Consider the following 14,782-nt stretch of genomic DNA (forward strand, 5'->3'; position numbering starts at 1 on the left):
ATCAATTACTAAGCCAGGTGCGCTGATCTGCACCTGTAACTCTAGCATGCAAGAAGCTAGAGTGAAGAGGATTGACGTCAGAGGCTGGCTGACACCCTCTGGGAAACAGTGTGAGTGTACCTGAAACAAAGAACTAAAAAACAACTAAAGATAGAAAGGGCTCGGGGGCAGGGCGCTAGCTCAAGCGGCTGAGCATCAACCTAGCATGTGCAAGACCCAGAATTCATCCCCCTGTGTTGCCAAAAAATACAGTCACTTGCATCATTTTCCTCCCTCTGCCAATAGCTGATCTTAAGTTGTTCCCTTTGAAAATGGCTGGTTACTCTCAGTACCAATGCAGGATGAAAGGAAAATGTGCATTTTCTTTTAAAACAGAACAACTAGTTTCTGGATCTTAAAAAAACGGGAAAAACCCTTTCTAATTCTGGAGGAGTTAGATGTAACTTCTCTTTTAATTTCATTTAAAATGAGTCTATTTTGGAGTACCTGAGACAGCATTCATTTTATAAGTGGACAGACTTTGTTCCCTTGGTAGGCTTCAATATTATGTGGTTTATCAAAACTAGAGTTACACATCTTTGAGATACATAACCTTCCTTCCTTCCTTCCTTCCTTCCTTCCTTCCTTCCTTCTTCCTCCCTCCCTCCCTTACTCCTTCCCTCCCTTCTTTCCTCCCTCCCTCCCTTCCTCCCTCCCTCCCTCCTCCCTCTTTTTCTTTCTTTCTTGGCACTGTCCCTGATCCTCTCTTTTGCTCAGGGCCAGTGCTCTACCACTTGAGCCACAGTGCCACTTCCAGATTTTTCTGTTTATGTGGTACTGAGGAATTGAACCCAGGGCTTCATGCATGCTAGGCAAGCACTCTACCACTAAGCCACATTCCTAGCCCATGAGACAAATAGTTGTAATAAACTTATTTGAATGTAACTTACTCATCATCAAACATACCCATTTGAAGTGTGCAGTTTAGTTGATATCATGGAGTTATACAGTCACAACCATAGTCAAATTCTGGAATATTTTCCTCACTTCAAGAAGAAATGGCATAATCCCACCTGTCTGGTGTGGGTCTCAGGGCTAGACAATACTTCAAGAAGTGCCTTAGTAGGGGCTGGGGATATAGCCTAGTGGCAAGAGTGCCTGCCTCGGATACACGAGGCCCTAGGTTCGATTCCCCAGCACCACATATACAGAAAACGGCCAGAAGTGGTGCTGTGGCTCAAGTGGCAGAGTGCTAGCCTTGAGCAAAAAGAAGCCAGGGACAGTGCTCAGGCCCTGAGTCCAAGGCCCAGGACTGGCCAAAAAAAAAAAAAAAAAAAGAAGTGCCTTAGTTACTCTGCTGTCTAAATTCTTTGCCTTGAACGATAGCACCAGCATCTGTAGGATGTTGCATTCATTTTTAGATCTTTCCTATTTCTTATACTTCCTTTTTAATATGTCGGAACAGGTATTCTCATTCTTGAGAATAGATGGAAAGTTTTGCTTAAAACAGTCTTCTGTGAACAACAGTTCTTTTGCCCTGTTTTCTGATCAGTGGTATAAGTGATTGCTGGTAAAGACATCCAGGTATAACCAACTCCACTACCACATCTAAGGTAATTGTTCTGGTTTGGACTCTCCCTGATCCTGAATAAGTGTTAGAAAGCCAGCACAGTCAATGTCAGTGTTTGACAAAGTGTCTGTAATCTTAGCTACTTAGGAGGCTGAGATCTGAGGACCTTGGTCCTAATCTAGCCCCCGTAGAAATGTCTGTGACAGTGAGACTCTTATTTCCAATTAACCACTGAAAAGCTGGAAGTAGAGTTGGGGCTCAAGTGGTAGAGCAAAAGAACTTGAGCCCCGAAGAACCAGGCCCTGAATCCAAGCCCTAGTACTGGCACAATCAGGGCCCCCCCTACCCCCGCCACACACATACAAAGAGAAAGACCAGAAGATAAAAAGATGAAAGCCAGCCCAGTGTTAGCTGCAAGAATGTGCAAGCATTATGTATCCTATTTGTTGCAATATTGTGAAACATGTCTTTCTGAGAGGTGCAGACAGACATTGGTGTGATTTATTCAGAAACAATAGTCAACAGCTTTCCCTAGGAGAAATAAAGTGTGTGTGGTGGGGGGAGGGGGGTGTTCTCAAGTGCGTGGTGAATGGCAAAGGCCTTCAGGCTCACAGAAAGGCACTTGACTGAGGCGCTTCTGGAATATTCACAGTGACGACTTAATGTGAGCAGACGCAGGAGAGCCAGCAAGGCATATAGTGAAAGTGCTAACACTTCTTGTGACAGCCAGGAAAGCCTTCGGGGAACTGATGAGGCTATTTCTCGAACTCCCACATTCCATGCCAGAGTGTATTTCTGTAGCTCAATGTACAAAGTGAGTCTGATGTCTAATCTGTCTCTTACAGGAAGCCGGGTGGGGCTGTCCCTCTTCACACTGCTGTTACCGTTTCCTTGGCCTCCCTTTGCTGTCCTTGGTGTCCTTGGTGTCCTTGGTGTTGCAGGTGGCAGTTAAAAAAATAAGTCAAGCCAATTATACTACAGATTTCTTCAGACATAAGAAATATATATACACACACACATATACATATGTTTTCCCATGTCTCTAATAAGAACATAAAGTAATGGACTAAAATATTATTTTTAAGATTACATAAATGAGCAAAGTAACTGGTCTACAACAGACAGGGACAGGATGAAGTGCTGATATCAGAAACCTGGTTCTCAAGAATGAAGCGAAGCGTTGCAAGCATGACACAAAAATCTTTGAAAGGAAGCACCATCTTTGTTGTTATTGTTGTTAGTGGTGGTGGTGGTTGTGGGGCTTGAACTCTGGGCCTGGGCAATGTCCCTGAGCAGAGAGTAAACATTTTATGTTCCAGTACATTTATAAATTTCAGCTATAATCCAACAATGTAACAAATGCAGATCTCTTCCCATTTTCATGTTATTGCTAAAATGTTTTGTGAAATAACATGATGTACCCTGATGTTTTTATTCGATTAAGTTCAACATGTTTTTATAATATGAATTATAACCTACTGCAAGAATTGCATGATTCACAGTGCGTTTTGAAAAGCACTGATGTCCATGGTAAGCAAGGCTTGCTTCAAGGTTATGACCTTCACAGGATGAGAAAATGAAGAACCAGAACATTGTGGGTGGGATGGGGAAGAGCCAGGCATAGCTAGTTAAGTAATGGAATGGCTACAGGTTGGAACAGTTTAAAAGTCATTTATTTATCATTAACTAGAGGAATTAAGAAGAGTATTAGAACTCTGTGTAATCCTTCTGAATGTAATAAGGATTCACATTCCATGCGTATTAAAATGATTCATTTAAATCGAGCATCTCAGTGCCTGTGACGGTCATGGCTTCGCATAGGCTCAGCCATTCTCAACGAATTGACAGCTGCTCTTTACTTTCTCTGATTTGTATGATAGATGGACTGGGGTGGGGGGCAGATTCAGTGCGCTCGTGTCTGCATGGAGTGAGTAGGCACACAGCATTACTAATGCTGCTTGAGAAAGAGACCTTCTAGCTGGATCTCAGTGCCTACTCAGGAGGCCCAAACCCAGAGGATCACAGTTGAAGGTCAGCCCGAGCAGACAAATCCATGAGACTCAATTTCCAGAATAACCAGTAAAAAGCTAGGGTAGAGGCATGGCTCAAGTGGTAGAGCATCAGCTGAGTTGGCAAGGGAAATAAGCCTAAGTCCTTGAGTTCAAACTGCTTTACCAGAAAAACAAGAAGTTTCTGCCAAGATGCACTATACATCGCCCCCCATGACAGAGTTTGCACTCGGGATCCAGGCATTACTGTTCCCACGATGTCTCTAGCCACTTAATTCCTGGTGACTATTGCCATGTTAGTTAACTTCTCTGTTTTTCATCCACAATGAGGAATAAGAGTAATAATAAGTATTTTGTAAAAATTACATTTAGGAAAGGAGCGTTAAGTGCTTATGATACTACTCAACACAAAGCAAGCTTTCAATATATGCTAATTTCCCTCCTGCATTCCCCTTTGAATAGCATGTACAGTTAGCATGGGAGGAACTTAGAATTCATTCATAAAGTTGAAATTCACATATTTTAGCTCTCGGGATGGAAGTGCGGCTCATCAGGGCAGTGGTTCTGAGTGAGAGGGTGGAGATTGGCTAGACCGCCACTCACACTTGGTCTCATTACCCTGAATCACTGTGAATAATACCAGGCTCTGATTCAGGTTAAGATGCATAAAGGATTCAGTTGGGTTCTGGAGGAATACAAATCTTAGATTAAAATTCACATCTGTGGATCCTACAAGGCCATCTCAATTTTGAAGACAGTTTCGGTTATTAGTCCCAAGAGATCTTTCCTCTGGACTCAGCCCTGGTCAATGGGTGGGAAAGGAAGTGCAATGAAATTTACCTTCTGGAACAAGTTGTCACAACAGGCAAATAGTACTCAGAGGAGAGTAAAACCTCATAGAAAGAACAACCCAGATGTAGGACTTCATTTTAGAACATTTTATAAATTTTCTGTTCAATTTTCAGAAATATTTTTTAAATTTAATTTTATTGTCAAGGTGATGTACAGAGGGTTTACAGTTGCACACATAAGGTAGTGATTATACTTCTTGTCATTTTTCTAGCTCATTTTTCTCCCATCTTCCCTTCCCCCAGCCTTCAACCTATGTTGATTAAAAGATTTAATCCACACAGTGATACATTTGGCTGTAAAACAAGCCTATATGGAGGCAGGAATACTCAAGAAGTAAACTTGGGAAAGATGGGCATGTAATTTTGGTACTATTAATTGGAATGTTATATACTATTAAGGGAAGAAGGTAAAAGAGATTGGAATGAAAGCATTTCTTAAAGTTGAAAAGAGTGATATAATTTCCATCCATGCATGGGGTTGACTGAGTTCTAGATTTGCCTTTGAATTTGCTGTGCAGTCGTCTAATCTTTATTACTGAGTGTCCAGATGAAAAACAACTCATAATTTATGCATGATGTAAGCAGTGCAAATCATAATAGTGTTCAAATATTTATTCCAGAATTAGTCTATTTAGTGTCCATGAGATAAAGCCATTTCTGATGCAAATGACTCCTTAGAAGAGTCAAAGATATCCACTGTGAGACAAAATACGAAGTGATAATTGTCACAGTGCAAGCAATTCAGAAAAGGGAGGCCTGCTTGTATAGGACTCTCTGGGATTGCTTTATAGTGGAGACAGAGGCCATCAGAACAGACTTTTGAGGACTTGTGCTGAGAGTTCAGTAGTTATGCAAGATTTTGGGAAAGGAAGCAACACAAAGATATAAGCGGTTTTCTAAGAAGTGGCTGTGCTAGGAATATAGACCATCCACTATGTGGGTGGAAAACAGGGTACATTCACTGGGAAGTGAAAGTTAAAGCCAGATACAGGAGTTGTTGGCAGCGATCATGTCCCCTTTAAGAGTAATTAGGAAGCAACCAGGAAAGGTTCTAGAAAGAGATTTTTAATGATAAAGAGTTTTTCCCCACTTATCAATCATTTCTTTCTGTTTTCTAAGTTTAAATTTTGTCTTTACCGTGACTAGTCAGGAGATCAATTACTTCAATGTACAGAGCAGCTGCTTCTAAACCTGTAGGTGACATAATAACATACCTTTTGGCTTCTTTTAAAAATGAAAAGCAACTGTAAGCAAAACACGCATCAGAGTAACCATACAAGAGCCTTCCTCACTAAGTGGCAGTGAATGCTTCAGCCCCTCATACTTTCAGGCCATTTAATCATAGCGATTTGCACGCAGCTCTGTAAATGGGATGCTCCTATCCAAACAGAGCCTCCCTTGACCTTTAGGAACAACAGAAGCCATCTAATCATTACTATTTTTAACTCTCAGAAACAGTCTCTGAACCCTAGGGGTTTGGAAGCCCTTCATTAACATTTTTTTTTTTTTTTGGCCAGTCCTGGGCCTTGGACTCAGGGCCTGAGCACTGTCCCTGGCTTCTTCCCGCTCAAGGCTAGCACTCTGCCACTTGAGCCACAGCGCCGCTTCTGGCCGTTTTCTGTATATGTGGTGCTGGGGAATCGAACCTAGGGCCTCGTGTATCCGAGGCAGGCACTCTTGCCACTAGCCTATATCCCCAGCCCCTTCATTAACATTTTTGTTTGGACTAATCTGTGAATTCGATCTTAAACGTTTCCTTTCTATCTATTGAAAGGGTCTCTTGAAATTTAGCTTAATTGATCTAACAAGAGATCAGAATTTTGTAATGATACTTTATAATAAGAATCCTAGTCAACGACTACTTTGGAGGTTAAACTACTGAGTTTGTCCTGATTTTTATCCTGGCAACAGCTGCTTACATCGGTGATATAAGATGCATTGCATTTGCCTGTCTCTAAGTGCTAGGGGATTGTGTCTTACCTTTCATAACTGTATGATAATCTGGGTCACAATTTAAAATTAAAGTATGATTGAGCAGGGGAGAGTCATTGGATTGCTCATCCTGAGTGATGAAAAATGGACCCTCAAATGGCACTAGTTTTTACTTCCTGCAGACTTCTGAAAGTCAAAATTGTCAGCAGGTGTCTCTTTCCCACCTGACATGTCTACCTAGCTCAGTGAAATATAGCCATTAATGACTAAAATAGAAACTAGGTGAGTCAGATTTCAGGATGATTACTATTGGTAATTAAGGATTATTTATATAGCAAAAAAAAATTCAGGGCTGGGGATATAGCCTAGTGGCAAGAGTGCCTGCCTCGGATACACGAGGCCCTAGGTTCGATTCCCCAGCACCACATATACAGAAAATGGCCAGAAGCGGCGCTGTGGCTCAAGTGGCAGAGTGCTAGCCTTGAGCGGGAAGAAGCCAGGGACAGTGCTCAGGCCCTGAGTCCAAGGCCCAGGACTGGCCAAAAAAAAAATAAAAAAATAAATAAAAAAAAATTCAAAGATAAATCTGGGTACGGGGAGCTCATGCCTGTATTACCAACTACTCAGGAGGCTGAGACTCATCAAACCATAGTTAGAGACCAGCCCTGAAAAACAGTCTGTGAGATTTGGTCACCAGCAAAACTCAATGCTGGAAGGGTGGTTAAAGGGATGGAATGCCAATGAAGCAAAGAAATGTGAAGACCTAAGTTCAAAGCTCAGTATTGCTGGGGCTGGGGATATGGCCTAGTGGCAAGAGCGCTTGCCTCGTATACATGAAGCCCTCGGTTCAATTCCCCAGCACCACATATAGAGAAAATGGCCAAAAGTGGCGCTGCGGCTCAAGTGGTAGAGTGCTAGCCTTGAGCAAAAAGAAGCCAGGGACAAAAAAAAAAAAAAAAAAAAAACTCAGTATTGCTAAACTCCCTTAAAAAAAAAAAAAACAACAAACCCACAAAAATGAAGAATAGAAAACCTAGCTGGAAAGAAGATACCAATAATTTATTGGTAAAGAATTAGCAAAAGTCCACCTCAACCAATGGTTGGGGGAAGTGGCACGCATGCGTTATCCAGCTATGGATAAACAGTAGCTGGGTCCAGTAGCACATGCTTGCTATTCTGAGCAACATGGGGAAGCTCAACTAAGATGAACACAGCCCAGACTTATTTGTGCATCAAAGCAAGACCTACCTGGAAAATCAGAGAGAAGGAGGATGGAAACATGGAAACATGGCTCAAGTGGTAGAGTGCCTGCCTCACAATCATAAGTCCCTACACACAAAGCTAGCTGCAAAGTCTGAATGGTGTGACATGTAATAAGCAATAAAGTAAGTAATGAAGCTAAAAATTGACCCTCAAAGGAAGCCTTACCCTCTCATTTTGCTGCCTAGAAATTTAAAAAAATAAAATGTCTTCATTTTTAATTTATAAGACGTGAGCATTAACAGTATCTTTTCTTTGGAGAACTGATGGAGCTAATTTAGGAAAAACACACCCCACAGTTCCTGACTATGGCTCCGTCAAGCCAAAAGGGCATTCCTAATTGGGTGGTACCCTTTCTGTGATTTCCAGCAAAAGCTTTCCTTACCTGAGGCCTGGGTGGCGCGGATGCTGGCGTAGAAGTACAAGCAGCCGTCCTTGACAATGCAGTAGTGTTGGACCCACGTGTCTGTGCTTCTGTCCAGTCGGTGCAGAAGGCCCAGACACTCTGGATTTTTGATAGCCAAGGGGGGGAGGTTGCTGTTGTGAGCAGTAACGTCTTCCCAGACGTGGCTCTGCAGGTAGAGCACAAAGGCATCACTCGAGTGATCATCTCCAACCAAAGGCCTCAACTCCCAGGGCCCGTGGCACTCGCACTGCTTGACTTTCGGGAGGTCATTGCCATGATGGTTTTATTGCTAAGATAATTTATGGCTCGGTTGTGACTGAGTAGCCAGAAAACTCCAATGTATCCATCATCCACACAAAACCCTCATCCCTTTTGAAGTCTAGCTACCTCCCTTCATTTTGGCTTCTATTAGACTCTGAAAAAAAAATCAAAAGAACATCAGAGCAAGAAAGGATATGAGGTATAGAAATGAAATGGAAATAGGCTTCTCAGCAAAGACTATTTTTAATGCCCTCATTTATAGAAATGCTGGCCTGAAATGCTCCTTCATTCACGGGAGAGATTGACCTCCTCAGCCTGTTCTTGGTATGTCCACCGTGACTAATAGCAGCCCCTGGTTCCTGCTTTTCTTTAACAGAACTCCCACTTGGGCAAAGGAATAAGTTCAATGCAGCAGACCAGCTCAAGCCTTAGGCTCTCATGGTCAGTGATGTGGAAGACTGAAGATAAATGGAGATCCTCTACCCTGGAGGGCAGCCCTCCATCCACAAGCCTGGGAGAGGGGCTTTTTCTGAGAACTCTCTGACCTGAGGCTGAGGACACGGGGCTTTAGCTCTTCATCAGAGCACCCTACTTGTGCTTGTGCTGGCCAGTTACTCTTCCTTTAGTTTTATTTTATTTTTTTTGCCTTTTCATCTTAATAAGGTAGTGCAAAAAGTTTCCAGAATGTAGAGCCTGCTGCTGTTTTTTTGTTTGTTTGTTTGTTTTTCTGTGAAGTAGAAGCCTGCTGGGAATTTGGTGTTCTTTCGTCACCTCTGTTGCAAATATTCTGAGAGCATTTTTTGAATAGATATGTCTTCAGAATATGCAGGCTCGTTTGGCTGATGCATGGGAGAGATGGAGGAGCGCACTGAGTTCCGCTCTAGGAAAAGTGAAACAAGTCCTACTGATTGTTGTATGGGGATGCTTGAGATGGTTCTGAAAGGGCAGTTGCAAGGCAAGGTGCATTCCATGCTCAAGCAATGTGAATTTCCCCTGATGTATGCAATCTAAATTTTGTACCAAGATATCATTTGCAAGGCATCCCATTTGTGAGAATGTTTCCATACAACAAGCATAGGAACATAAAGACGTGCACACGAGTACGGAAGGCACATTTTCTAAAAAAAAAATAAAAAAAATAATGCTTGATCAACAGCCAGCCCAGGATAGCTGAGATCTTATGCAGATCTTATGTACGGGACTAAAGCCCAGCATTACTGGTATCCTCTTTGGGAGCTGGACGGCTCTGTGTATAGCTGAATCTCCACGCCCCGTTGTGACACCTTATGGAGTCTTTCTGGGAGTGATGGCGTGCAAACCCCAGACAATAAAAAAATAAAAGGGAACCACAGGAAAGAAACTTTCCTGTCAGGATCTGAGAAAAACCCCTGTTGACTTAAAATCCTTTTTTTCAGCTTCTAGAAGGGATCTAAAATGTCCCCGAGTGGACTGAATGGCACCTGACCAAAATGAAGGCAGAAAAATCATCCAAGAGGGCTTACCTCGCGGATAGGATGGGCTGCTTTGTCCATTGCCTCCAGCCACCTGCAAGACAGTGGGATGAGAGGAGGACTCTGTTACCCATTGGCTAAGGTGTCACTTCGAGGGGCTTGGTCCAGCTAAACCCATCCTTCAGACAGAGCATTCTGAGTGGGCAAATGAGGTTCGGATAGTATTGTGTTTCTCTTTAGTTCGTGGGTGAAGGTAACATGTTCTTTCTAAATTGAGGCTGTGTGGCAAAACCTCACCCCTCAGGAATATCTAAAATATGATTTTCTTATCCTTGTCATTCATCGTTTAATTAGTGCCTGAAAGAAAATTCATTCACCATTTTACTGATGTATGTAATTTATTAGCACTATCAGAGCTGATAACAATGAACTCTAAAGAAGTGGCTATTAACTTATGGAAAGACTATTATGTAATCACTTTTCCCAAGTGTTCCTTGGACCGTGGCCATCTTTAGTTCATGTTAAGTGTTTCTTCTTGAGGGCAGCATTTTCCCACTCTTGTTCCTTACCTAGGCTCCAGCATAATCACTTTGCCCCATCCTGTCCATCTTTCAAAGGTTTCTTTTAAACTCTCTGACTTCTAAGAAAACCCTTTTGCCCTCTCTGAAGCTTGATTGGCTTCCCATGCCATCCTATGTTCAATTTCTTCTTTTGTTTGTCTATCCAAACCTACACTCTACCTGCCATAAATAATGCCTTCATTCTCACACCATGAAACCCTCTCTCTCCTCTCAATTCCTGTACCACTTCGTCTTCTCCTGAAGCATGTTTCAACTTTTATTTCCTTCTAAATTATGGAATTACCTCCTTAGTTCAGAAAGGTTTTATTTCAATAGCAAGGACTATCTCTTTGTCATACAAATAATACATAGAGTTACCTCACAAATATTTTGTAATCCTATTTCCTTGTGTATCAATTAATAAAATAATATTTATTTGTAAATGTATTCCTCAAATGCAATACTGCATTGTCTATGAGATTTCATGTCTAGGACTTTATTGGAACTAACATCAAACTCTTTTGAAGAGATATGTCATTGAAACTACCTTTCTGTCACCAACCCTCTATCTTTCATTCAGTTCTGCTCCCTGTTGCAACTTAGCAGTTCTTTAACTGTAGTTTTCAATTGATTCACTGAATTGGTCAGGATGCTGTTTCCTTAGGAAATTACTCAGGACAGATTGTGGAGGCTAGTGATCAGAGATTATAGCATATTTTTCCCCTTCATTTGGGTTATATGCTCACAAAACAACTGGATTAATCCCTCACCTAGGTTACAGTGTGTGTGTGTGTGTGTGTGTGTGTGTGTGTGTGTGTGTGTGTGTGTGTAGCAATGTTGAGGAATGCCAGATGTGAACTGTAGCAGTCTGAACTTTGAAAAAGAAATGATAAAGATAGAAAGTCATAGAGCAAACAGAATATGTACTGGAATATCTTTCTGGGGAAAAAAACCCTGAAATTATAATAAACACTCAAATTTCTTGTAAATGAAGGAAAGACAATTAATTCATTGTCTTATGCTACAGATTTGTTGCACTACTTCCTACTTCTAATTTAAAGAATCTATTGTAGTTGCTATCGACAAGCATCCCCCTACTGAAAGCAAAACAGGCAAGGAAAAAGATGTATGAATTACCTTTTCATTTCTTGGTTTGAGGTTGCACAGAGGCAAAACATTCTACTTCCAGACTGAGGAACACAGTTAAAGACAAAAGGTTTTCCCAAGCTGCTATCAATGCCAACTTCTGCTCCTTCTAATTTTATTACCTCCAAAGGTGGCCATTTTCCTTCATCCTGTAATTGATAAGGAAGTTGTTCAGTATTTCACCAAAACTAAACAGATAAAAGAAAAAAAATCGGAGAGGAAAAAGTACAATTATTGTTTTAAATTGATATTGATTTGGTTTTAAATGAAAATAAAGCTAAAAAAACGATTTTGGGGGTCATTTCATTTTTTCACTTTTTAAATTTATTTTTTTAAATTTTATTGTGGGCTGGGGATATGGCCTAGTGGCAAGAGTCCTGCCTCATATACATGAGGCCCTGGGTTCGATTCCCCAGCACCACATATGCAGAAAATGGCCAGAAGTGGCGCTGTGGCTCAAGTGGCAGAGTGCTAGCCTTGAGTAAAAAGAAGCCAGGGACAGTGCTCAAGCCCTGAGTCCAAGCCCCAGGACTGGCCAAAAAAAAAAAAAAAAAAAATTTGTCAAGATTACGTACAGAGTATTTACAGTTACATATGTTAAGGTAGTGAGTACATTTCTTGTCAAACGTGTTATATGCTTATTAACTATTTCAGTGCATTCTTTAGTGAATTGGCTTGGGTGAACTTTTATCAGCTATTTACTGTATGAAAACTTTTCTGAGAAATCACATGATAAGTGAAAAGAGATAAAATAATCTTTGTACTATGCATATAAAAAGGCACCTAAAAATCTCTTATTGTATAACAAGGCTCTTTTTGACATTGGAATTTAAAATCTTTGTTTTTGACACTGTTGAATTCAATGGTTTGCCTGAGGTCACATATTGTGTGCATTTGTACATATGTATTTCATTGAGAGATAAGTCTCTAGCTTAGAGGTTCTTAATTTTAGGTAACAAACTTCTTCAAGGCACGGATGTAAACTATGATATACATAGGTTTATGTGTGCATATATTTAGAAACAAGGCAAAAGATACCTTATGAACAGAGAGGAAGATACCCTTCACTATCTCATAGTTTTGTGGTATTTTCAAGGACTCTATTTGTTGTAATCTTTATAATTACATTATGAGGTAAGTAATGTCCCATCTTCTGGAAGAAGACAATGGAGTTCAAAGAAATGTATACACAGAGAGGAATAGAGAGAACTTAAGCCTGATCTTCTGTCTTCCACAGCACATCTGTAAATGTCTGGGTTATTGAGTCACTGGAATTTGTGTGACTGCTGGCTTTTGACATCAGCAGTTGGTAGCTGTGGTATTCAACATTCGGGAGACAGAGTATCTCCAGATACCTTTTGCTCTCCTGGAATTAACACCGGGATTTGGAATTTTATCTGTTTTAATGAATGTCAGTGAGATATTGCATCTTATAATCATGTAGAGCTGATAATAAGATAATCAGAATTATATATATATATATTTTGGCCAGTCCTGGGGCTTGGACTCAGGGCCTGAGCATTGTCCCTGGCATCTTCTTGCTCAAGGCTAGCACTCTGCCACTTGAGCCATAGCTCCACTTCTAGCCATTTTCTGTATATGTGGTGCTGGGGAATCGAACCCAGGGCCCCATGTATACGAGGCAAGCACTCTAGCCACTAGGCCATATCCCCAGCCCCAGAATATATTTTTAATTGCTTTTATAAAAATAAAAGACATTGCCTACCTACACAGAGGGACTAATTATTTATATAGTTTTCCATCACCTTTTAAAATGATTTTTAAAAAATAGCACAGTAAATAAAGATGGAGATTTTATGCTGTTGCTATGACACATGTGCTTATTTGCTATGTGCAAATAATGTAATATGTAGACCTATTACAAAGGTAAGATATGTTGGTCTCAGTATCAGTGCTGTTAGCTCATTGTATGACTGCGAGTATTCGCCCACATTCCTTTAATAAACACACACACACGCACACATCGTCTTTAAGTAGTTGTAGAAAGGAGTTGTCATTCACAAAAGTAGTTTATGAATACAGTGCATCTTGATCAATGTCAGCTCTTTCAACTGTCTCACCCTCCCCTCCCAAATCAGTCCTCCCCTTCATTATCTCTATTTTAGATTGTATATTTAATCTTTTGCATGTTAACGAAGCAATTTGTGTGTGCCAGCTATCTTGACCTGTGTCAACACTTCAACCTCTTCACCACCATCCCTCCGGCCACCTCTTCCTTTAGACTTATCAATTTTGTGGCATAGTCAGTGAATTCTTGCCTGCATTCTCCACCCATCCCCTTCATTCTTCTACCTCTCTCCTTTTGGTTCCACCCTCCCCTCTTGCAAGTATTCATTTCCTGTTACTTTCTTTGTTTGGCTTTGACTTAGTCTTTTTAAATAATTATGCTATTTGCACTCTCCATAGTCTAGTACACTTCAGTTAATTCATTTGTAGCTCCTTACTTACCACCGGATGTGTTTACTTATAGATTTATAGGCACATTTTTGCTTCCACAAATGAGGGAAATCATACCACCTATATTTCTCTTGATATGGCTTAATATAAGATTTTCAAGTTTTCCTATTTCCTCATGAATGGTAAAGTCTCATTTTTTTTCCCGATGGATGAGTAGAATTCTACTGTGTATATATACTACATTTTCTTGATCCATTTTTCTGTTGGGGGCATCTGATTTGATTCCATATCTTGGCTATGGTAAATAACACTGCACTGAATATGGTTGGGCTGGTAGCTTTAGTGTAGCCTTGTTTGTTCTCTGTTGGATAAATTCCCAGGAATGGAATTCCTGGATCATAGGGGAGCATTCTGTGTAGTCTTTCGAGGAACCTCCAAATTGCTTTCCAAAGTGGTGGAGCAAGCTTACATTCCTACCAAAAGTGTAAGAGTCCCCTTTCGGCCACATAAATGCCAGCATTTGTTATTGCTAATAGTCTTGGTAATGGCCACTCTAACTGAGGAAAAGTGGAATCTCAGTGTTGTTTTAATTTGCATTTCCTTTATGGCCAGAGATGTTGAATATTACTTCATGTGTTTCAACAGAATCCAAAGGTGTTTACTCACATGACTTCTGCCATACAATCAAGAATTGTATCTGAATTCACTTACAAGGCTCTTTCCTCTCTGCTTAAGTTATGTGTATGTGAGAACAAATGGTATCTGGATTTTTGGTTTCTTTTTTTTTTTTGGCCAGTCCTGGGCCTTGGACTCAGGGCCTGAGCACTGTCCCTGGCTTCTTTTTGCTCAAGGCTAGCACTCTGCCACTTGAGCCACAGCGCCACTTCTGGCCGTTTTCTATATATGTGGTGCTGAGGAATCGAACCCAGGGCTTCATCT

The 14,782-nt window shown here is 40.9% G+C and overlaps 1 protein-coding gene across 1 annotated transcript in view; it reads right to left on the reverse strand.

Annotated features, from left to right (window-relative positions):
• LOC125339958 overlaps nucleotides 1-14,782 on the reverse strand; it is a 114,517-nt gene that overhangs the window by 4,023 nt on the left and 95,712 nt on the right. Inside the window, exons 8-10 of the mRNA XM_048331316.1 lie at nucleotides 11,417-11,574; nucleotides 9,771-9,813; nucleotides 7,987-8,173 (exon numbers count right to left, since the gene is read on the reverse strand). Coding sequence (XP_048187273.1) covers nucleotides 7,987-8,173; nucleotides 9,771-9,813; nucleotides 11,417-11,574 — 388 coding nt within the window. The remainder of the gene's footprint in view (nucleotides 1-7,986; nucleotides 8,174-9,770; nucleotides 9,814-11,416; nucleotides 11,575-14,782) is intronic.

This window comes from Perognathus longimembris, chromosome 22 (genome assembly GCF_023159225.1).
Source record: "Perognathus longimembris pacificus isolate PPM17 chromosome 22, ASM2315922v1, whole genome shotgun sequence".
NCBI lineage: Eukaryota > Metazoa > Chordata > Mammalia > Rodentia > Heteromyidae > Perognathus > Perognathus longimembris.